Source organism: Malaclemys terrapin, chromosome 4, assembly GCF_027887155.1.
Source record: "Malaclemys terrapin pileata isolate rMalTer1 chromosome 4, rMalTer1.hap1, whole genome shotgun sequence".
NCBI classification, from domain to species: domain Eukaryota; kingdom Metazoa; phylum Chordata; order Testudines; family Emydidae; genus Malaclemys; species Malaclemys terrapin.
Genome location: NC_071508.1, coordinates 17250645 through 17273413, shown reverse-complemented (window position 1 = coordinate 17273413; position 22769 = coordinate 17250645). Strand labels below are relative to the sequence as shown.

Genomic DNA, 22769 nt, shown 5'->3' with positions numbered 1-22769 from the left:
GGCAGGCAGAGCGGCTGTCAGAATGGGCCCGATGTAACCCCTGCTCCAGACAGCAAAGGGCAGTTCCTTCCGTGCGGGGAGAGGAGCAGTCCTCCCGCTGCTGCTCCTGACTGCAAGAGGACATGATGCAAAATCATCAGGACGCCTGGGTTTGATTACTCCCTCCCTCTCACCCTGCAAGCGCACAGAGCCGTGCTTGTGAGAGGCAAGGATAAGTTCTACCCTGCAGGGAACAGGAAGGCATAAAAGTGCTTTGAGCTCCAGGCTAAAGCCCTGGAGCCTGTGGAGTTGGAGTTAGCAGCTGCGCTGCCAGGCAGGGCTTGTCCTGGTGGAATCACCTGCTGTGGGGACCCCCTCCCAAGAACAGGGATTCTGTGCTTCCTCAGCAGGTTGCCAGGGGCTGGCACAGAAGGGCCTTTCCTTCCCTCTTCACAGGGCAGATGCCAGGCTCCCCAGGCCATGACCTTAGGGGAAGAGCGTAGTGGCTCAGCTGTGTTTAATACCCTAGGGGGGTTTAAAAAAAAAAAAAGTTTCTCTTGCTGCTGGAGGGTGTGCTGCAGGCTTGGCTGTTACCAGGCAGACTGGCAGGGAGGAAGCTAAGTGCTACGCGGGCTTTCACAGCAGCCCCACATCATCCTCTGCTCAGGCAGCTAGAGCCCAAACCCTCCTGCTGTCGCCACACATCCCTGCAGCGCTCTGTGGAAAGTACACGCAACAGCCATCAGCAGAGCTGAGGAGGGGAGTGTGAGAAAGCAACGTGGTGAGGTGGTGGCTTTGAAGGGGGAAATCCCCAAATGCAAAGAGCTGACACAGGGGGAAACCTCCACTTGTCAGCTTGTGGTACCCACTGCTAAACAGTCACTCCAGGGAGCAGCTCGGTGCCTCGCTGCAATGCGCCAGTCCCAGCTCCTCAGCGCACCTACTCTGCACCCCCATGCTCTGGCATGCTCCCCTACCACACTGCAGTGTGGTCCTTCCCTGCCACTCCAACCAGCCCACCTCCCACACCAGTGCACCCCTCCTGTCCGGTGCTCTCTAGTGCATGCTTCTATGCAGTCCCTCCACAGTCACCCTGATTCAGTCAAGGGGCACAAGCTTTGCAGAACCACAATCGCTAGTTAGCTCGCCTTTCCCGTGTCACCCAAGCCATGTGCGTTCGTGTTCCGCTTGGCTTTGTAACCCAAACACTTTCCATCTTGTACCCAGATTTCATGTGGCCCTGACTCCACTTAAAACTGGGACTCTGCTAGCTTTACTTCTTCCTTTGGAGCTGCTCCGTCACGCTAGCATAGCAGGATGATCATACTCTTGCAAAATGCTCCCTGCGCGAATTGCTCTCTACCAGTGATTCTCAGCATTTTCCAGGGAGGTCCCCATTCCCATGTGGCTGGGTTTCCCCCCCCCCTAACATTTAGCAACAGTTGAATGGCAGGGTGGTCATGACCCTCCAGACACCTTGTTTGCAACCCTCAGGGAGCTCTGTAAGCTCTGAAAAGTGACTTCCATCATGGGGTTCCCATGTTTGTCCAGCTCAAGAATTCACCATTTACATTTAAAAAGCTCCTTTCCCTCCCTCTGTAATAAAACAGGACAACCTGCAAACTCAGCCTGGGAACTGAGAGTCAAGCTGGGTTTCCTCCGTATGCGTTGCCACCAGTCAGAGGTTCTGCACACCACATCCTGCCCTCAGGCCTGGATATTGTCCTTATCTATCACTTAGGCCCGCGGTGACATCTGTGCAACCTTTCACACGTGCATGAGAGATTGGCCCCATCATTGAAAGGTAGCAGAATATTCTGCCTGTGATGCACAGGGAGGTGCAGACGCCAGCTCGCTCTCCTGGGGCACTGCAGTATTCACAGCACTAACACCTGCAGCTCACTTCTGCGCTACAGCAGGAGCAGGGCTGTTGAGGACAAAAGGGCCATTTTTGAATCATGCTGAAATTAGGTAATTTGCCTGGAGCCCATCCACCTGGGGCTGCCCCTTTTCCTACACTCCCTGATTTTATCTCCTTCCTTTAGTCATAACAAGTAGATAAGGTGGAGAGAAACTCTAGACTCCTAGTGTAGTTCGCATTCACTCTCCTTGGTGAATGCTAAGTTGTATCTGCTGTACTGAAAACCATTTGGCAAAGATACTTCAGAGAGTCAGTAGATGGTTATAAAGTCACAGTCTTCTACCGTGTGTCCCCCACCAGGCCTTGTTGTCCTGATGCAGGCATCCTGCTCCCCCCCCCCCCCAAAAGCTTTTAAATATATATTTCTACCTTGAGCTCTGTCCCACTTTCAAGCTGGAGCGCTGTGTTCATCCAACGACCTCCACGCCGTTACACCGGAGGGGGTCACGTAGCCTCTGACAGGTGCATCAACAAAGCAAGTAAGATACAGCGCAAAATTTGCCCCAGGGGTGGAAGCCTGCATGTTATTAAGGACCCCAGTTAGTGGAGTGCCCAAGTCCTGGGTTCTCCCACGTACTCCCGCTAGGGCCTATTGCTGGGGTTTTGATCGTGGGGTAGGGGGGTGTCTTTCTCTAATATACACTTCTGGTTCAGTTGAGCCGCTTCTCAAGTGAGTTTAAGGCCGGTTGATTTTTCCCCTCGCCACCATCCAAGCTGCTGCTACCGTCCAGGACACCCCACTGAAATCTCCCCCACCCCAGCTTCCCTCTCACCTGCATCAGAGTCTCAGCTTCAAGACCTTGCCCGCTTCCACCCCATCCTCCAGCTTTTCTCTTAATCCAATGTATACTTATCCCTTCGCCATCCTCTTTTGCTCCTCCCCACCTCTTCTTTATACCTTCTCCCATATGAGCCCTGCTGACACTTCGCACTCACTTCCTCCCCAGTGTCCTTCAGGAACAATGCACTCATGGACAATGACATGGCAAATTAGCCCACAGCTGAGGAATCAGTCAAACTGTGGATCCCTCAGCTGTGAGCCATGTCAGTCTGAACAAGGTCACCTGCATGTGGTTGGGTTGTAAATTCTGAGCTAGGGATTAGAAAGGAAGAGACAGCTATTGTTTTTGTTGCTGTTAGGAGTAGAAGAACCTGGCTCCAGAGATCTCTTTGTATACAGGGCCGTGCCCCGCTCAGGCACTCAAAAAAGAGACATAATCTGACTCAGTCTTTCAAAGGGGAAACTTTAGATGCTTTCACTTTTTTTTAAAAAGTCTTTTATTGCAACATCATATGCTTTCATCTGGTTTCCTAGCCCTGGAATTTCTGCATATGGATAGTTCAAACAATTTTATTTTTAAATTAACTCATTAATATATATATATATTTTCCTTTTATACAAACAGCCCCCAAACATCATGTAATTTCTATCCCCTCCTAACTTTAACAGCTAGCAGAAGTCAGTGGCAGACAGCTTTCCTTTTTGGCAAATCAGGCTAAGCACGGTGGGAGGACGGGTGGAAGGAAAAAGCAGCCTGACAAACAAGACTCTGTTTCTAGTGGCAGCCTAGGAGGGAGTTTTTCCCCCTCTCCTCCCTGGAGGGCGACATAGTCACAGAGTAAGACACCATCAGTGCCCAGAAATCCATGTAAGCAGCAGTGTTCTACCTCCCATCTTAGCAGACAAGAGTCCAGCTGGCTTCTGCCCTTTAATAAAATAGTAATCTGTAAGTCTCTCTCTTATCAAAGCAGCATTTTTTTAAAACTTTTTAAAAACTAAAACAGGAACAACAACAACAACAACAAAAATCTTTTCTCTGTCCATAAGTGCTTGGAAGTATTTATGGCCTATTCTGTGTGTGTATATATATATATATCACCTATAAAAACACTCTATATTTGCCCCCTCTCTTGCCCTCACCCTCCTGCTTTTTATTTTTCCAGTTGGATTTGAGACCTTCTGGAGGAGTTCATCAAAATTTAAGACTATAGCAGCACATTCAGTATATACTTAAAAATAAGAGTGGTGTCTGAACTAACTAACTCATCTCCACGTGAGAGCCCTGGTGGCACAGCGGATTGATGGAGGTAGGTGGAAGGATGCTTAAGGCACTGTTTGGAAAGGGGAAGTAGCACCCAGTTTCCCACCAAGAAGTTGCAAATCTTCCATTTCTTCTTCCCTTGTCTGAGCAGTTGGTTAATGCCTCTTGGAGAATGGCAGAAAGCAAAGGCAATTTAAGGTAGTTCAGGTGCAGTGAGTCCAATTCCAACCCTACACCCAGTGAGCCTCACACTAAAGGTCTCCTTCTTCCCAGGGCTTTTACCTTTCGGTACCAGCTCTTAAGACTTATCCCCAAAACAGAGCACTTGCACAAAGCAAGCGCAAAAAAACAAGAAACCAGACCCTTGTTCTCCCTGTTAACAATGACACAAGCAACCCTGCTATTCCCTCCCAGTAGGAGAAACCCAACCAGCCTGGTGTTGAGCAGTGAGGAGATGGATTCACCTGCTCCTCTTATTTTCCTCCAGATGGCTCCCCATCAACCCATCTTCTTGGCCCCAAACCAAGCCAACCTGTTGTACTAGGGACTGAGGGCTGCTCCAATGCAGGAGGCATTGGGTGAATGTTTCTTCATCCCAGAAGCCAAGATAATAAAAGAGCTTAATGTGCATAAAGTGCGCACACGGAAGGGTTGGCAGTGCTTGAGACCAAGGTTCCCTAGGAGACAGCAAACGGCAACGGTGCACCAACTATGTTTCAGACAAACAACCCGAAAAACTCTTTAAAACTGAAGTTAAGCTCTTTCACCCCCTCCCCCGATGTATTTTAACCCCCGCCCACCACAAAACGTTCCCCCCGCCACCGTCTGGTGAGGCAGGTTAACAGTAGGGACAGCAAAGTACTGCCAGATGCCAACCCATCTAGACCTGCTTGAGTCTCCTCTTGTGAGGTCATCACAGCCTAGCCTCCCACCTCCCCTCTGATGTTACTGGGCTGTTGGGTGGACAGCGGATGGGTCCTTGCCACCTCAGGTGCGTGGACTGAGTCCCCGGTGCGTTTCAGACGGACAGAATTAATGGGCAGCAGGTTCCACAAGGCCTCTCCCTCTCCAGTGCGAGGTCCCGTTCTCCTGGGGCTGGGGGACTATGGGGAAGGGGGGTTCATCACAGGTTGATGTCTGTGACGTCTGTAGGCGTGCTGGTCATGCTGCCGTTCTGGCTGGCCGGGTAGTCGGGAGTCTTCCTGGAGCTGTATTCCTGCTGGGATTGGGAAGCCTGTTTCAGGCTCTCAGCTAAGGCTGCCTCAATTTGCTCTTGACACGCTTTCAGGCAGTCCTGCGAGAGAGGAAAGAAAGAAGACCAGAGGCGTCAATTCCACTCTGCCTCTCGGAAATCAGAGAGCCCTGCTGATGTCTCTAAACAGGTGCGGGGCTATATTTCAGGCCTGAGCATCTAAATGGATGGACGAGGCTTAGTCCTAGGCAGATCATCTCCAACTTGTTTATCTGAGTTTATTCTTTAAGCCCTTTCTAAGAAAATGCTCTGCAGTGACTCCACCTCTTCTCCCTACTCTACTGGATTCCCACTAAGGTCACTTTTATGGCCCGCTATGGCGGGGTGCAGGTTGTTCTGGAGCAGTAGGAGAGGTTGGAAAGGTAATTTCCCTAGACAGGACCCCTTCTTCAGCTCCACAATATCATGGCTTTTCCTACTTTTGTTTCCTCTCTCAATGGACGTAAACAGTTCCTGCACTGGTATTTACCTATATTAACACGGAGCAAGGACCTGTGTCAGACTGCACACACGTTAGCCTAAACGCCCGGAGACGTTTTTCAATACTTCAAGAGATGCTGGTTTCTTTAGTCACCTTGACTTCCCAGCAACTGCCCACATCCTCGCTCTCTATCCCACTTCTTCTCCTTCAGAGGGCTCAGTCTCTGACTGGGGCTGCCTAAGGTCTTGTAGGGCCCCAAATCACCATGGGATCTGGCACCTTCTGTGGAGTTAAATTAAACCCACTGTTTTTGGTCCTTCATTTCCAACAGAGGACCAAGGTGTGCTGTGGTGGGGGGGGAGGGGAATTAGTAAAGTGAGGAACATTTGGGAACAGTTTTCCACTTAACTCCAAGCCTTCCGTGAAAGCTAGACCCAGACTTCTCAGACTCCAGTCAGCTATCCCAATCCAAGGGTCTCATGCGAAGCTATCAGTTTTTGCAGAGGACATTAACACTCTGTTAAGATGCAGGTACATCTACACGACGAAGTATGCTCCTCACTAGGCTCTTACACTTTCTATACCATCAGAGAACTTCATCTGATTTTTCCTAGATTCTTCATGCACTGGGAGCCCAATACTGCATCTCCTGGCAACACTGTCCAGGATCCTGGCTCCAGTGCAGTCCTTGGGGCAAGGGAAATGCCCAGCCTCAGGGAAACTTTGAAGCAAGAATGATTATAATTAGCAGAGCACGGCAAGTATCGAAGACAATCCCCCTAGAGCCTCTGCAGGGTGAGGAAACTCCTCCAGTTTGACACTAGATTGCAGTGACTCACCAGGGTGCTGCACAAGATGCAGCGGAGTCTGGGGCCTCCTGCATCTGTAAAGGGCAGAGGTTGCCCTCTGCCCCCAATTTCTGATGAGGAATGGTGGCATTTTGCACAGACGAGGGCTGGGGTTCTGGCCAGAGCCAGGCTGGACTCTGGGCCGTCTCTGTTCACAGGATTGTGTCACACATAGAATCTCTTACTAGGAATCCACAACTGGTTCTTAGAAACTGACAGAGGATGTGGCAAGCAAAAATAGCAACACCCACCTCCCCTTCCCCAAGTCATTTCCAGTAAGCGTAGCCTCTAGCCTTCTACCCGCAGCAACGAGGCGAAGAGAGCTGTACACGGGGCCCCAGCAACGGCCATTCTAAACCCCCTCTTGGCTGGTTCACTGCTGTGTTATACCCAGGGCAGGAGAAGGAGAGGGGACAGCTGGCAGGCCATGTCTATGGGCTGCAGGGACGGGGGATAGGCAAGGAGACCCTGGTTCGAGTTCAGCACAGGTCGGCAGTAACCAGAAGCTGCCACTGTTGGATGGCCTCTCTGAATTCGGCGGCTAGGTCTACTAGGAACCGAGACAGAGGTCTACATCTCATAAAAGCCACCATTGCAATCACCCGCAAAAGGGCTGGTTTCGGCAGAGATGCTACGGACTGTCTAGGCATCGAGAGGGAGCTCTCCTCTGGCTCTCTGGAGGGGCCTTGTGTGCTGGCTGAGTATGCTGTGGGACGCTTGCCCTGCCCCCGCAATACCTGTTCTGTAAAGGAGCCCAGAATCTAGGGCTGTCACCTTCCATCAGATGCCTATTTAAAAAATGAGGTATGGGCCCATGCCTTACAGGAAAGGGGGAGGAAGACTCTAACCTGCCCATCTCCCTGTGGATAATGCTGCACACTCAGAATCAAACCTTGTACGGGGCATGTTTACCAGAGAGCAAAGACTTGTTAAGTAGTAAGCGGGCAGCACCTAACCCCTCGGTGATCACACACTTAAGATAAAACCTTAATACAACTAGGAGTAATGAACCTATTAGATGCTTGAGGTCCCGAGTCCTTACGGCCCAGATACCCATGGCAGGAATTTATCAGCCTGGTAGCAGAGGCAGAACAGAGCAAAGCAGCACAGTCTGCATAACGGTAAGCCATTGCATGTCCTTAATGCCCTGCAGCACCGCCAGCATTCATGAATTAAGCCTCAGTGGCCATTGGAAGGAGGTTATCATCCTCCTCTATTTAAGCAGTGGAGAAACTGAGTCGCCGGAAGGGGAAGAGACCTGTCCAAGCTCATGGACTGAATCAATGGGGCCTAGGAATCAGAGCTTGGAATCCTTCCCCCACCCTCCCCCCTCCCTCCGCTCCATCCATTAGAACGCCAGTGGAAGTAGTCCAAAGAAAGGTTACTCCAGCTAGAGAGGACATGGCTGTCCCTTGGGATAGAGACCGTCTTTTTGCTCTGTGGCTGTACAGCACCTAGCACAATGGGGTCTTAGGCCAGGAAGGGGGCTCCTAGGTGCTACCGTAATACAAAGAATAAATAACAACAGCCGAAGCTCAGGAGATCGGCCCTGAAGACAGGGTTGGCACGGAGAAGTCGGAAGGAACCCGGGAGGGGGCTGGGAGAAAAGGCTGCATTGCGCGCACACACCGATGGGGTTACATAAAGGAAGGCAGCCTAGTAACAGCTTTGGGCCTCAGCGACTCCAATGCCCTCTAATCTTTCCTTTGTGTTCCCCCTCGCCGGCCTTTGAAATCTTCCCTGCTTCCCACCTGTTCTCCTTCGCGGGCTTCAATTAACTCTGCTCACAGGGCAGCATTCAGCCTCTGCCCCATTCACAGCAGCAGCTTGAGAGCAGCTGGCTGCAGGCAATTCAAAGTTACTTTTTAAAGGCTCAAACAAAAACCACTGAGCAAATAAAGTGAGCCCCCCCACCCGGCCTCCCTCTGACAATACTAGGCTGTGATTATCCCTCTCCCGGCTCCACTACAGCCCCAAACCTCCCAATTCCCCAGAGCTGCTATCAGGGGAGGGTAACTAACTCCACCCAGAGTTCAAGCATTCTGTGCCTGGGCAGATGCAGAGATCAAAGGGGCTGTGGGGGAACAAGGGCTCCTGAGGTCCAGTGCTCGGAGCAAGGGATGATTGAAGACAGGGACCCTGAACCATCCTAGTTCAAGCCCCCGACCTGCTCCCCAAAGGTGCTGAGGGACCAGTTCCCCATACTCCTGCCTTACGGCTCCATGCACATCCGCCTTTGATCAAGAGTCCTGGAATGGCAAGCCGCTTCTGGCTCCCTTCCCGCCCACGCTTAGAGCGGCAGCAATCGGACACTGGCCGAGGTTAGCAGCTGCCGAGCCTGTTTTCCCGTGAACCCAATCCCGTTAACACCTGTCCGCTCAGGTGAGCGGGTGCCTCCCTTTGTGTCTGCTATTCAAAGGCTTCCTGCACGCCCCCCATCACGCTGGACAAAAGGAGAAAGTGATCCGGGCCATCGTACGACCGGGCAGTCGGGGAACAGACCTTGGCATGCAGCAGCCACGCACCCCGCTGCATACTATGAGCTGGGGAAGTACCTCGGGCTAGTGTAGTTATGCTCCGGAAAGAGGCAGGAGAGGCGGGGGATCTTTATCACTTCCTCCCAGGGCATCCCTGCCAGTGACTGCTGGCCAGTGAAGATTCACAGCCCCTTGCGCCTACCTAACCATGGCAAGAGCCAGCACTCTGTATTACAATTAGTAATTATTTGTATTATGGTAGCATCTAGGTGCCCCAGTCACGGCCCCGGCCCCCACCGTGCTAGGCGCTGTACAGACTCAGAACAAAAAGCCAGTCTCTGCCTAGCTTCAGCCACAGCTTTCTGAGCCAACACAGTGTGTAGAGAAGAGGCGTTCAGTCTAAGGTCAGCAGCTGGGGAGGAGAGGATCATGCTGATGAGACGGGAGCCATATACAGCAGTCTGCAGGAGGCCACACAGCCGCCCCTCCTGGCATTGTAATTCCGGCAGCAAGGAGAGAAGGAGCAGACCGTGGGAGGCTGAAGCAGCCCTGGGGGCGAGGAAACCAGACGCTGTAGTACCGTGCTCAGGGAGAGACTGGGGACTCCAATAACAAAAACACTCTGAGGGTTACCACAGTCTGGACATTTGGGTGGTATAATGTAATCAGCATCCCTTCCATGACTGCTTAGGCCAGGCCAGGACCTAGGGAGACCTTGCGTGAGGACACTAGGCAGCATAGACCAAGTTAGTCTGGGAGCTGGAGAGAATTTACAGGGTCTGCCTGTGTCCAGCAGCCTCAGTGAAGAATCCTGTTTTGTTCCATTACAGCCAAGCCCTGTCCCTTCTCTACTTTGAAGGTCACTTATTGGGGGGAGTGGGGGAATGAGCAACCCCTATATCTGAAGCTGGAGAATAAAGGAGACTTAGATCCCAAACCTGACTGAGAAAGAGAAATATCCCTCCCTCCCTGCAGAATGCGACTTGAGATTTCAGGCCTGGGCACTGAAGCCCTGTAACACTTCTTGGCAGGTGTCTGCTTGAGCAGCTACTTCTCCATCCCTGCCTGGCCATTCCTGAGGACACAGGCTTCTCTCCCCAACGTATGTATGCAGCCTCTCCTCTGCCTTAAGCCCCATCCCATGCACCTCTGCTGGGAGGCTAGGAATAAGCACAAATGCCCTGGGACCCTCTAGATCTAGCTTAATGCAACTACCCAACAAGGTGACAGTGACAGCCCTCCCCTGGCATAATCTCTCAGCCCCTGTGCTTCCTTCTCACTTAGATTCCAACTCTATCCCAAAACAGATTCCTGGTGGTCTCCCCATCCCAGAACACCAACATCCAGTGGTCTGATCAGCTTGGCAGTGCCTGGGCAGAGATAGTAAATACTATCTTGCATTATAAAGCACCTTCCAGCTAATGATCCCCAGGCCCTTTACACAGGTAGGTGAGCATCATTCTGGTGTCCATTTTACAGATGAGGAAACTGAGGCACAGAGAGGGGAACTGAAATGCCCAAGGACACACAGTGAGTCCAGCAACCGAATCCTCAGTCCCCCGAGTCCCAGACCTCTGTGCCACGCTTCCCCCAAACCACTACTTACCACCTCTGTGCCAGTAATGCTGGCCAGCAGCTCCGTGAGTGCTTCGCCGGAGAAAGAGTTAGCCGAGACAGACAGGCCGTGAATCGCTGCGCCAATGCTGCCCGTTGCAATCATGGACGGAGGGTACATAGCAAAGGTGTAATCTACAAACCCAGGCAGGGAATGGAGTAAGGAATGTTAGCAAGGATCCTTGTGAACATGGCTGCGTCCTGCAGCAACTTTGTAAGGCTAACAAGTGTCTGCAGTCCAAGGCAGGAAGAGACATAGAATCATAGAGTATCAGGGTTGGAAGGAACCTCAGGAGCTCATCTAGTCCAACCTCCTGCTCAGAGCAGGACCAATCCCAGACAGATTTTTTCCCCAGATCCCTAAATGGCCCCCTCAAGGATTGAACTCACAACCCTGGGTTTAGCAGGCCAATGCTCAAACCACGGAGCTATCCGTCCCCCCTAAATGGCTTAGAGTGGTGCAGTAGATAGTTTTACCCTTTTTTCCTAGTCCTAAGGGCTTGTCTACACAGGGAAGTTATTCCGCAATAAGGCAGGGTGTGAATTTAAAGCGCTATAGCTATTCTGGAGTAAGTCTCCGCGTAGACGAGCCCTAGGCAAAGGCAAGCGTAGGCTGAATGTCAGGAATGCACTGAGATCTCAGCCTGTGGAACAGTCTCCACCGGGGAAGTGCTGGAAACCGCATTGCTTGGGTGGTTAGATCTAGACTGGAGAGCACCCAGCCGGGAGTGATGCTGCACTGGCCTGGGAAGCCCCAACACGCCTTTGCCATCTCTAACTTTTGGAATCTGACATTAGAATTCTGGCCTAGAGCCAAGTGGCCAGGTGGTGGGGCACGCTCAGGAGTGGTGGGGCACGCTCAGGAGTGGTGGGTTTGTGCCGTTCTCGCCACTTGAGAGGCCCAGCTGGGCAGTAAGAGCTGACGCTGACTATGGACAGCTGACTACACCATGCCAGGCTTTAGCCATTATAATAATATTCTTACTGGGGCTTTGCCCTTCTGTGGCAGCTTCCAGCCGAGGATCTCAAGGCAATTTACAAACATTAGTGTGCTCAGCCTCGCAACCCCGTGCATTATCAGCCCCAGTTTTTCAGACAGGGAGATGAACTCACTGAGAGGTTAAGGGCCTTGATTTCCCCAGCAGATGTAGGTGCTGAGCCTCTCTAAAAATCAGACCCCAAGTGACTTGCCCAGCAAGTCAGAATGGCAGAGCCAGGAATCAGAACCAGGTTACCCAGCTCCCAGTCCTGTGATGTAACCACCAGCCCGCCCTTGCTGCTTGCTCTAGCCTGGCCAGTCCTAACGAGACAGCTCTGCTGCCCCCAGTGCAACAAGCAGCCCCATACCTGTGGCACACAAGGCGATGAAGGTCTGTGCGTGCTTCTTCACCAGCTCTACCTTGTCCGTGGGCAGCGGGAGCCGATAGAGGATGTGAGCCAAGAAGTCGTTCGCTATCACCGACACCAGGTCCCACTTTAGCTTCTCAAGGACGAGGACCTCACAGTCCTGAGTGGGGGACAGAGAGCGAGTATTACACAAACAGGTCAGACCCTTCTGTACAGAAAGTGCTTTGCCACGGAGAGAGTTAGTGAGAGCCGAGAGCGTGTACGCACGGTGCTTGGGGAGGAGCCAGCCCCGCGGCACAGCGTCCATGCTGCAATGCTATGAGGCAGGACAGAAAGAGGGGGAAGCAAAGTTCCTGCCAGGGGACTCATCTCCCCGCAGTCTGTGACTGTGGGACAAATCCATGCCTGCACTGATGCACGGCCTTGTGTAGGGATCAAGAGAGGAAGCCACAGGCCTCTCCTCTATTGGTGCAGATTAACTAGCGCTTTCCTTAACTTGCAAACCGGCACCAATAGAGGAGTAACCCCTACGGGACAGTGCAGAATAACCAGGGAGTAGGCACTCCCTGGCCACTCCCCCCCTCCGCCCCCAGAATGTTTCCTTGAAGTAGGGGAACAGAACTGGGTACACCTCCTCTGTGCTTGCTGGAGAGGCCCCTGGCTCATGGCTGTGCAGCACAAAGGGGCTATAGGGCACGGATAAGTTCTGCACCTAAGGAAGCTCACAGCAGTTTACAAGGGACGGCCCTGAATATTCCGGCAGTGGATGCAGTTTAAATGCTCACGATAGAGAGGGGCAAAATGAGTGTGCAGCTAAACCAAGCCAACCTACGGGCGAAATTGCACTGTCCTCATTCAGCCTAACCTCCCATTGATGGTAATGGGCATCTGCCAGAGTAAGAATCACAGAATTCACGCAGGAGCGTTAACCTTAATACCCTCCATCTCTAACCACTTTATGGCTGGACCGTCTATACTGACTGCTTCACTGCCTAAGGAAATGCAGCCACCTCTAGATTGGAGCACAGAAGCCATTCTACAACCGCGACACTATGCAGTTTTAGAAAAGGAAGAGTAACTTTTCCAGCGGCATCTATAGGGATGTTTAACTGAGGGATTACGTTAGAATTTGGCTACAATGCCAAGCTTAGTGTCCAGTTTTACTGGGGAACCAGGCACTGGGTCTTTAGTGACAACAAACGATCAGGATGTCTACTTAAGGCACCTCCAACAGTACCATGCCTCCTAGCGCCAGGCTGGATCACTGGCTCACGACCAACTCGTAAAGAAGAGCACAACCCAGTCACCACACCACTTCCTTCGACACCTTTCCGGAAGGGTCTCTCGTCCAACCAACTTGACCCAACTTGGCTCAAAAGACCTGGTGAGACCCCAGCCTGAGGCAGGATGACAGAGTCTGCTGCAAGAACAACTTTTAAACATGGAAGGACTAGAAAGCAGACAGAATGACAGGGACCCTTTCGAACACTGGCCTGTATAGCTCCTTCCACAAGGTGATCTCAAAGCACTTTACAGACTCTGGGCTTGATCCCTAGAGGCACTGTGCCCTTGCACGCCCATTGATTTCAGCTGTAGCGGCGGCTGCTTGCCCCCTCTCAGGATCATGCCCACTGAACTTCCAAAGAGCCCTCTGAGCATTATTCCCGCTTCAGAGTGGGAAAATGAGGCAGAGAGAGGTCAAGCGGCTTGCTCACGGTCACACAGCAAGTCTGTGGCAGAGCCAGGAATAGAGTCCAGGATCTCCTGTAGCCAATAAGTGTCACTTCCTCCTTTTGTTAAAAAAACAAAAACCAAACCAAACCAGCCCTTTCATTCCATAACCACCTCAACAGGAAAGATGACCTCTACAATGGAGAGAACAGCACTGCCCAGCCTCACAGGGGAGTTGTGAAGATAGGTATATTAAAGCTTGTGTGAAGCGCTCTGAAATTATTGGGATGGAGGCCACGTAAGTGCAACAAATAAAGTGGTGTCTCTACCTCTTGACATCACTTGGCCTTAACTAGGTCACTTGATTTCAGAGTGTAGTTCCCATTACCAGAAGTCCCATTATCTTTAAATGGCAATAGATTACGAGGTTGATTTTGCCCCCAGAGAAGCCAACAGGGCAGCCAATTCTGCCAGGATAAGCAGTTTTGAAGAAGCGAGATTGATTTTTCAGACGGATCTGGCTTAGCTCATTTAAAAACAACCCCCCCCCACCTTTTCCCCTTACACAACAGTACCAGTTCTGAGTTGTTAAACAACAGCATTGCTCAACCTGTTTCGAATCGCACACTGGGCAAAACGCACAGTATCATCACTGTGCGGCTGCAAGGCCATTTCCTGCCAGTGGATGGTATTTTGCTAGAATCAGGGTTGTTTTAGGGTGTTGGGTCCCCTTCCCCCGCAAGCTCCCCAGATGGATTGCCTGGTCTTTTATACTGACCAGCCTACTTTCTACCTTCACAGCACATAAGAACAGCACCTTCCCAACAACCTATACTCTCTTCAATTAAATGCAGTGAGGAGAGCAAGTAGAAGACTGATTGTAAACCACAGGTCTTGAAGATCACAGGAAAAGGTCATTTGGGATGCACCGTATTACAGGAGAATATAGAACGGACATCAGGCTTGGCTACAGAAAGGGGGTCTGAGCTGCTGAAGAAGACTAGCAAGAGGACCCAGAAAAAGGCCTCTGCTGCAGAGCCCAGGGATCGGGAATGGGATACAGAGCTCTTCCTCTCTCGATCACTAATTAGAACACAGCCTCGGGCAGTCGTGACTGAAAGTCGTCATCACCTGCCTGCCTGCCTATGTGAAATGAGTTTACTGGGGTTCAATCCAAGTCTTTGGGAATCAGGGTTCAAATCCCTTTGTTGCCAATGTCGCTGGGAAGGCTGATGTGCCGAAGCTAACACTCCCTCTTGCCCCGATACGCTGACTGTCCAGATCAGGCCCAAGGCCTCTTTCTGGGGTTGGAGCACTGATGGGAAAGCAAGCATGGCCACTGCTCAGACATGCTCTGTGGATAAGATATGCTTTAGTCAAACAAGTTATTGGGCTTACCACAAGAGTTACTGGATGAAATTCTCTGGCCTGTGTTACACAGGAGGTCAGACTAGATGATCTAATGGTCCCTTCTGGCCATAAACTCTGTGACTCTATTAACAGGAGACTGAAGCCTCAAAGGTTGTCAGTCTGGGACCTCCCACCCAGCACCGAAGAGACACAAGACATACCCACCGCAAACAAGCGACAGAGGGAGCCTGTCCCAACTGCAGGAAATGTTTGGCAGAAGGAGATCATCCCCTTCCACCCACCAGGAAAAACTGTAGCTCAGCTGAGAAAGTTGGGTGGCCCATGGGAGCTCACCCTAGACTCACCAGGCTTAAAGTGAGGGGTTATTTCCCCCCTGCAGCACTGACACTGATCTGGTTTTATTACCTGTCTGGGTGACTCAATCTGTCCTTTCAAGAAGGACAAAGAAGCAGCTCTTCCCAGGGTATGCAGGGAGGCTCAAAACAATCTTGGAGCTGCAGATTCTCAGCACCTCAAAGGATCAGACTCACGAAGCTTTGCGCCACCCTGTCTAATAAAAACTTCTTGCTACTCTCTCTGCCCCCCGCCCTCGGCTTCCAGCTTTGAACTGCATATCAAAATGTCTTAATCATTAGAAGAAGCACAACAAAAGGCTGCTACAGAGAGGAGAGCAGCACACCAAAGCAACAATGTTCTCAAGATCACAAACATCCTTTTCCTGGAGTTTCCTTGGCATCTAATTGACTTGCTCTGAGTGGTTAAAAAAAATTAAAAATAGGAAATTATCCTTTGTTTCTTTAGATTGCAGAGTTTATCATCGCTCTGGAGAGCCAGCAACACTTCCCGGCTAGCTCGGCATTTTTTCTGTACTGGGAGAAAGTCAGGTCCCAATCCTGTAAGATACTCGGTGTGCAGAACACCCCTCCACTTGGCTGGGATTTCTATGCATGGAGAGCACACACAATCAGGTTCTTCACCAGCAAATCTGCTCTCTTGATCTCTCCTCACTGCATCCAGTACTGGTTTTAGTAATGCAGCTTCCACCGTACATTACCTCCTCTTCTCCTGCCAAGATGACACCAAATTGTGGTTCTACTCTGAAACGTAGCCTCACGGGACCCTGTGTTTATCATATCTCAGTGATTTCTAGCTCAAGTGCTTACATGTATAAAGATGGTTTTTTTCTGATTTGCAGCCCTGCATACTCAACCTGGATTGGACAGTCAAGCTGGGTCCTTTCCTTCTTGTAGATCTTCATCCACAATAAGGATGCTGCAGGTCAAATTCTACCCTCAGAAATACCTGTGCAACCTCACTGCCTTCAGTGAGTTTGCATAAGTTTAAATGACTGGACTTTACGAAGCAATTCTGTTCAAGACGCCCAATCCGGCTCCCTTTCCCATCACTGTGCTGGCTCTGCAGGAGTACTGGGAGATGAAGTTCATGCTAATTTTTGTCACTAAAGTCAGCAGAGCTGATGAGCAGCAAGGTGCCATTGTAAATTCGCTTTTCACAGCAGACCCACACTTTACATTAGAAACAGCAGATTTGAGCAGCTCTGACCCCCTTCATCTACGTTCGTTCAGTTGACTCAAAAAGTGGGCGGGAAGAGACTCCAAAGCTGTAGTTGGCCACCCAGCCTACTTAGCAACAGATGCAGAATTACTGAAATGAGCAGAATGTGAAAGTCCATTTGCAAATAGGAAACTTTGGTTAAATGTTTGTGTCTGTCTCCTGTGAAGGCTGCAGTCTACAGCAAAGGCTGGAACAATTTCTGCCCCCCTCCAGCTCCCCAGACATAGAACAGTCACATCAATTGCACCCAAGAATTAAGCAGAAGCAAAACTTGCCTGATCTGCTTTCCTTGGAAATGCTCTGCCAAGAGCAGTCATCACTTCCCATAGTCTACTGCTGTCTCTCTTTCCCTATCTCTACCTACCATGAGCTGCTGGCACGATTCATTGCGTTATCTGTCTAAGGGCACACTCCTGCTTGGGAGCTTAAGTAGAGGATGCTTGGCACCCTGCAGGACTTGACCCTTCAATCTAAGCTCCTCTAAGAGAGGAACCTGCCTTTCTATGGGTCTCTACACATCACTAGTGCTATATAAAATAACTCTCTCCCAGCAATAGCCGTATTTTCAAGGGCTTAGCCCTGAGAACAGATTTTTAGAAGAGCTCTGCACGCAACGTGCTGGGCTCTTCTGAAAATCTGGCCACTTATTTTGATGCCTAAATGGGTACTGAGTCCATTTGAATTCTGACCACAAATGCCTTGCAGTCAGGAAGTCAGACTTACTAAGGTCAAAGCCCAGGAGTGTACCGTACCAGATGACAGGTCCTGAGCTGTCTTTGAAGATGGCAGCTGGAGAAAAGCATCAGTGAGTGGGACTCTGGGAAGAGGGAAGGAGGAAGAAAAGTTACTGCTGCCACCTACGTTGGAGAATCAGCAGAGATGCCGATAAGTTCTTTTGCTTGAGACACTTGAATGGATTTTGCAAGTCTGGAGCAGCAGGCGCAGGACAAAAGCAAGACTCCTGCTTTATGGCAAAGATTGGCAACCAGATTGTTTTCTTTCCTCCAACCCCATGAGTTTCAGGCTAACAGCCCAAGTGAAACTGCCTTGGGTTGCAATAGCACAAGTCATCTTCATTCTCATCTCCCTTCTCCTGCCCTGCAAAGAGCACATGGGTTATGCACAAACTGTTAACACCTCTGAAACCTCAGGGCAACCAAGATGCCAGGAAGCACCATTGCTATTTTAGAAGCTAAAACTATCATCTCTTTATAACCATGGTCTCCAATATCTAGGGAGAGGACGAGACAACAGTACAGCTAATACATGAACCAGGTCCTACCAAGCCAAGGGACGGTATGACCTGCTGACAATAGCTGCTCCCTCCAACCATCTTGTGGCTAAGTACCATCCTGCACAGGCAAGAAAAGCCTCTCGCCAGTGGTTTAATGAAAAAAGAAAGATGGTTAGATAACGCCCTTTGACGGAAACCCAACTTCCTCCAAGTGGACAAGTCCTTCATTTGCATCATTTCCTTCTGCCAAGAATAACTTCATCAAGATTTTGTTTTAATTTATCCTTTTTAGAATGCCGAGCTTGTGCCAGGCATCCTCTCCAAGAGGAGGAAGTGAACCTGCTGGGAAAGTGAGCCAGCTTCCCTTAGAAGGGCCCAGGAGAGTGCGCCGGAAGCACAGATTTGTGCTAAGAGGCCAGGATGTATCCATTGTCCAAACTGCGATGGAGAAGCTCTCCTTCCCCTCCCCACCCACTCTCACTGCACTGTTGTGAAAGAAGAGAAGTCGATAGCATTATTAGCACATAGGAGGAAAGCAGCAGCTTTCTCTGGTTTTGTAAGCAGAGCATTAACTCTGTCACATCCCAACACAAATGCAAACCTCACCAGTTCCATCCAAGGTTATCCTGGAGAGCTGGTAATCCTTCTCAGGTCGTGGAGCCTATGACCCAGCAAGAGGAGATCAGAGTGGGAAGTCATACTACCGTCTATTCCCAGCTGGGCTACAGAGTTTACCAAGAGCAGGACTGGTGTGACTTTCAGATCACAGCCTTACAGGTATCTTCTTTCCCAATGACCTTCAAAGACAAAGTCCTTCTCCAGGCCCTCAACTGCTCTGACCCACCTGCTGCCTCTAACCACAGGCAGCTCACCTTCTGCTCAATCCTCCCCCCACACACCCCCAAAAAAGCAACAACAAAAACCAAAACAAGTTAACCCCAATTACTAAAGAGACAACTGCCCCTGGAGCTTCACGCTAGTGCATGGGAAGCTCCACTCTTTTGGCTGTGGACACATGCATGAGAAGCCCATCATTAGCACCATAAGGCAGGATGCTTGGCACCAAGGATGAAACCGTTCTTGCTCATCTCAGCTGGGCATTGCTGCAGAAGCCTATTGGTGAAAATGTAAATGTCAGCACTGTTAATTATTTCACTGCTGAGCAAAGCACAAAAGGAAGTACTCTGATACTATGGTGATGGGTGCTAATATAAGAACCTAGATGGACAGAGAGAAAGGAGAGGTACAGCCATATGAAGAGCCACCCAATTTACTGAGCGTGGCATCTCATTTTGGTGTCACGAGTAGGCAGAGCTTGGGTTGTGGAAGGCATTAAATCCAGCCACACAAACAGTCCATTGAATCGGAGCATTTTGACCTATCCATCTCATTCTCTCCCGTGGGCATGGGGAAAAAAAAACACCCTTCCCATCTCGTCTTTTAAATGCACCCACCCTGCTGCCCCTGCAGCCGCCCCAACCTTTGCAGGCCAAGCACCTGAGCAGGAGGGGGTGAATGGAGACTGAATCCCCATCATTACCACAGGACCACACACACATACCAGCCTCTAATTTGGAGCCTGATCCAGAAATGAACTCTATGCACATAATTCCCACTCTAATCCATGGGATTTACATGCATGGAATATATTCAAGAATCAGGAAGTGCTGCAAGGGGTGACGTTTTATTTACAGAAGAGTGAAACCCCTGGATATAGAGTTTTCGTGCCCAACAGGACCCTCCTCTACAGCAGCACAGGCAAGGAGCTGCATTCCAACCATGGGGCCAACTCCACAGACACAATGAGCACCCGCAACTCCTGTGGACACCCGTACCTGGCTATCACATGTGGCACAATCCACCTACTCTGGTTGTGAGCATCCTCCACCCGTGTTACCGAAGCAATCGCAATCCTCCATATATCTCAGGGGAAGTCGCAGGGAGATGAAGGGAACTCCCCCCAATCCTCATTTGCATGATCATAAAAAAAGTTCTCCAATAACCAGAAATGTCTATCAGCTCCCACCTGAAAGTTTAGTGGGTCCACTCCCCACCCCGGGGACGAATCATTATTACATCATCTCACCACCCCCACTCCTCAAAAATAACCTAACCAGCAGATGACTAACCCTAGGAAATTCTGTTAGACAAACCGTCCTAAGGGATGTTTGTTACACTGAAGTCAGGTGGTGGTTCCCTCTTAAAGGGCACATGTTCTAACACCGCTGAAGCCCTTTCACGTTCCTCCCCCATTGACTGAGCTCCACCAAGAAGACTCACCCCGTGGGACACCTGGGCAGCAATGGAGTTAAGTAAAGAAGTCCTAGTGTCACTTAAGACCTTGTAAAAATGGCTTCACTTCGTTCCTATTGGACTATTCCTGTCCTCCCCCACACAATCCCAAATGGCAGCAAGTCCATGACCTTTTCCTATATTATTCCCAGCCCCTCTCTACAGCACTTACCACCTTGGTCTCTGAGCGCCAAGGACCGTGGTCTCCCGGTGGGCAGGCATCTAGGTCACAAAAGCCCCCCATCATAACTGGCCCCCTTGTGAGCAGTCTCAGAAGAAAGACCAAGGGTCAGAGGACATGGAAACTCAGCTCCCCTCTCATCCCCAGAGATGAAGTCCCTCCGGGTTTGGGCAGATACGCACATTGACAGCACCTTCCCCGTCCACTGCCTTTTGCAGTACCTGTTCTGTGAATAAGGGCCTTTGGTCTCTCCTGGGCTGTTGATCCAGAGCTATTTACCATATTAAAGCCCCAACATGGGACACGGTGAATTTCAGTGATGGGGATGTGTGTTTAACACATGTAATGTTTTCTATAACCTCAGTGTCATGATTCTGCCTACCAGAGCAATCAATGGAGAATAACACCAGAGCTGCACGGAACCGAGGCAGAGGTGGTGGCTCTAAGTGAGGGGTGCAGTTCTACCTCTCCGAAAGGTTGTGTGTCCACTTGGGCAAGGAAGCAGAGAGGCTATTTGCAGAACGGGGGAAGGTGCTTGGGGAAACAGGGGAAGGAAGACAGAAGGAGTCACAGGGCAGGTATGTTGTCAAGCAGCAGCACCATGTAGAGGATAAGAGAGTTGGGGAATAGGGAGAAAGGCTCTATTAGGCAGAGTGGGGAGGTTACCAAGAGTTGTTGTGGTGTGATGGAATTGTCTGTGTAAATGCAGAGTTTCTCCACAGTCAGGGGCATGGTCTCTCGCAGCTTGGAAGCCAGGAGCATGCAGACGGCCCCCAGAAGCTGCAAGTGATTTTTTTGAGTAGGGACCGAAGATAGGTAGCGATCCACGTAGTTCATGGCCAAGGGGAAGACCTCCTCTTCGCACTTCTGCTCCTCACACACCTGATGAAACCCAACAGAAGAAAGGAAGTGTTTTAAATGCAAGACTCCTCAGCTCCTGTCCGCATCAAGACTTCAAAACTACTAGTTATTGTAGTGTTTGGCATTTCTGTGGAACCTTTCGTCTGATGCTCTCAAAGCACTTTTGGCCTTAAGAGCCAAATTCTCTGCTGGTTTAACTCCAATACATCACCAGCAGAGAATTTGGCCTAATGTCCTAGAACTCGCCTCACCTTCCCCTGGGAGGTAGGGAAAATAGTAAACTGGGTATAATGGAGGCACAAAGAGGTTAAAGACCAAAATCTTCTAAAGTGTCCACTGATTTTGAGTGCCTCTGTTTCTGATTCTCCAACTTCAAGCATCTAGGTCTTAATGATCAGATGTGCTGATCACTTCCTGCTCTCCTTGAGTGGGGGTGCTCAGCACCTCTGAAAAAATCAGTCCCAGTGTGGCTACAGCTGGCCACCCAAAAACTGAGGCACCAAGAATCAGTGGCCACTTTTGAAATCTCTGGGCTAAGTGACTTGCCCAACATCACAAAAAGAGTCACTCTCAGGGCCAGGGATAGAACCAGAGTTCAGACTCCTGGCTCCCCTTCTCTATCTACACCACACTTATGACAGGCATAAACAGAATCCAGGAATCCTAAATCTAAGTCCCTTGTTCTATTCCCTCAACTATGCTATTAATACACCGGCCATATTTATTTCCTTGTTTTAACAGAATTACAAAAATATTGAGGTTTCCCCCTGTGCTATAGCAAAGATCATCCTTCTCTTTCAAACTGTAACTTTGACTCCCTCCCTGTGTACTCTCTACCCACATAAAACCGCATCCCAGAGACTTTCTCCTAAAAAAAAAAAAAAAAAATAGACTCACTTCTCATTTCACAGATTTAATTTTGGCTGCATTCCCCCCCACCCTCATTTAAAATAAAAAATGAAAGATTAGCGTTTAGAACTAAATCCTGCTGCCACTGAAGTCAATGCAAGTTGTGCCAGCAACTTCAATACGACCTACATTTGGTCTTAATAGCTCAAATCCTATTAAATCGCACCCTTAGGAAATCCCAGTGATACAGCCTCTAAGTTTACTTTGGGCTCCTTCAACTCCTACTGAGTTCAGTGTCTTGCAGAATCAAGCCCCAAAGCAGCTTTTAGCCAAGTAACTATCTCAGAAAGTGCATTTAAGACAGAGGATAATTTAAAAAGTTGGAATCGGCATGAGCTTAAAAATGGAAACGCGCAGTTTGTCGCGACAGCCAGTGGGGTGGAGAGATCGACAGCCTGAATTCAATCTGGATTCTGTTTCTTCCTCATGTAATTTCATTTTCCTCTGAGTCTAGACTATTCACTGCTTGATCATTTATGAAAAGAGACGGAGACATCTCCGATATTTTCCTCATTAAGTTGTTTAATGCTGAGGATCACATTCCTTTTAATTTAGCAGAGTGGGATGTTGTGATGTTTTTCTACCCAGGCTCTCTCTTACAGCTGCATTGAAACTCCAGCTCTCTAAACTGCCAGACAGAGGGCAGAGAACTTTAAGCTGACAGTTTGGGGGCCTGGGGTAAGGCGGGTGGGACCCCCTAGAGGCAAAAGCACACACTGCCAGGGCGTGGAAGAGAGCATGCTGTCTGGGTGGGGGTGGCCCTCTCGGTGCAGA

At 50.1% G+C, this 22769-nt stretch overlaps 1 protein-coding gene across 2 annotated transcripts in view; it reads right to left on the bottom strand.

Moving 5' to 3' along the window:
- Positions 1–4710: 4710 nt before the first annotated feature.
- The window catches only part of CCND3 (cyclin D3), a 65851-nt gene continuing 47792 nt past the window's right edge, over positions 4711–22769 (bottom strand). Inside the window, exons 2-5 of one of the 2 annotated variants that reach the window (XM_054026822.1) lie at positions 20892–21107; positions 11902–12061; positions 10547–10689; positions 4711–5236 (exon numbers count right to left, since the gene is read on the bottom strand). In XM_054026822.1, the coding sequence (XP_053882797.1) occupies positions 5066–5236; positions 10547–10689; positions 11902–12061; positions 20892–21107 (690 nt within the window). In that variant the 3' untranslated portion in view covers positions 4711–5065. The remainder of the gene's footprint in view (positions 5237–10546; positions 10690–11901; positions 12062–20891; positions 21108–22769) is intronic. The other variant, XM_054026823.1, reaches the window with a different exon arrangement.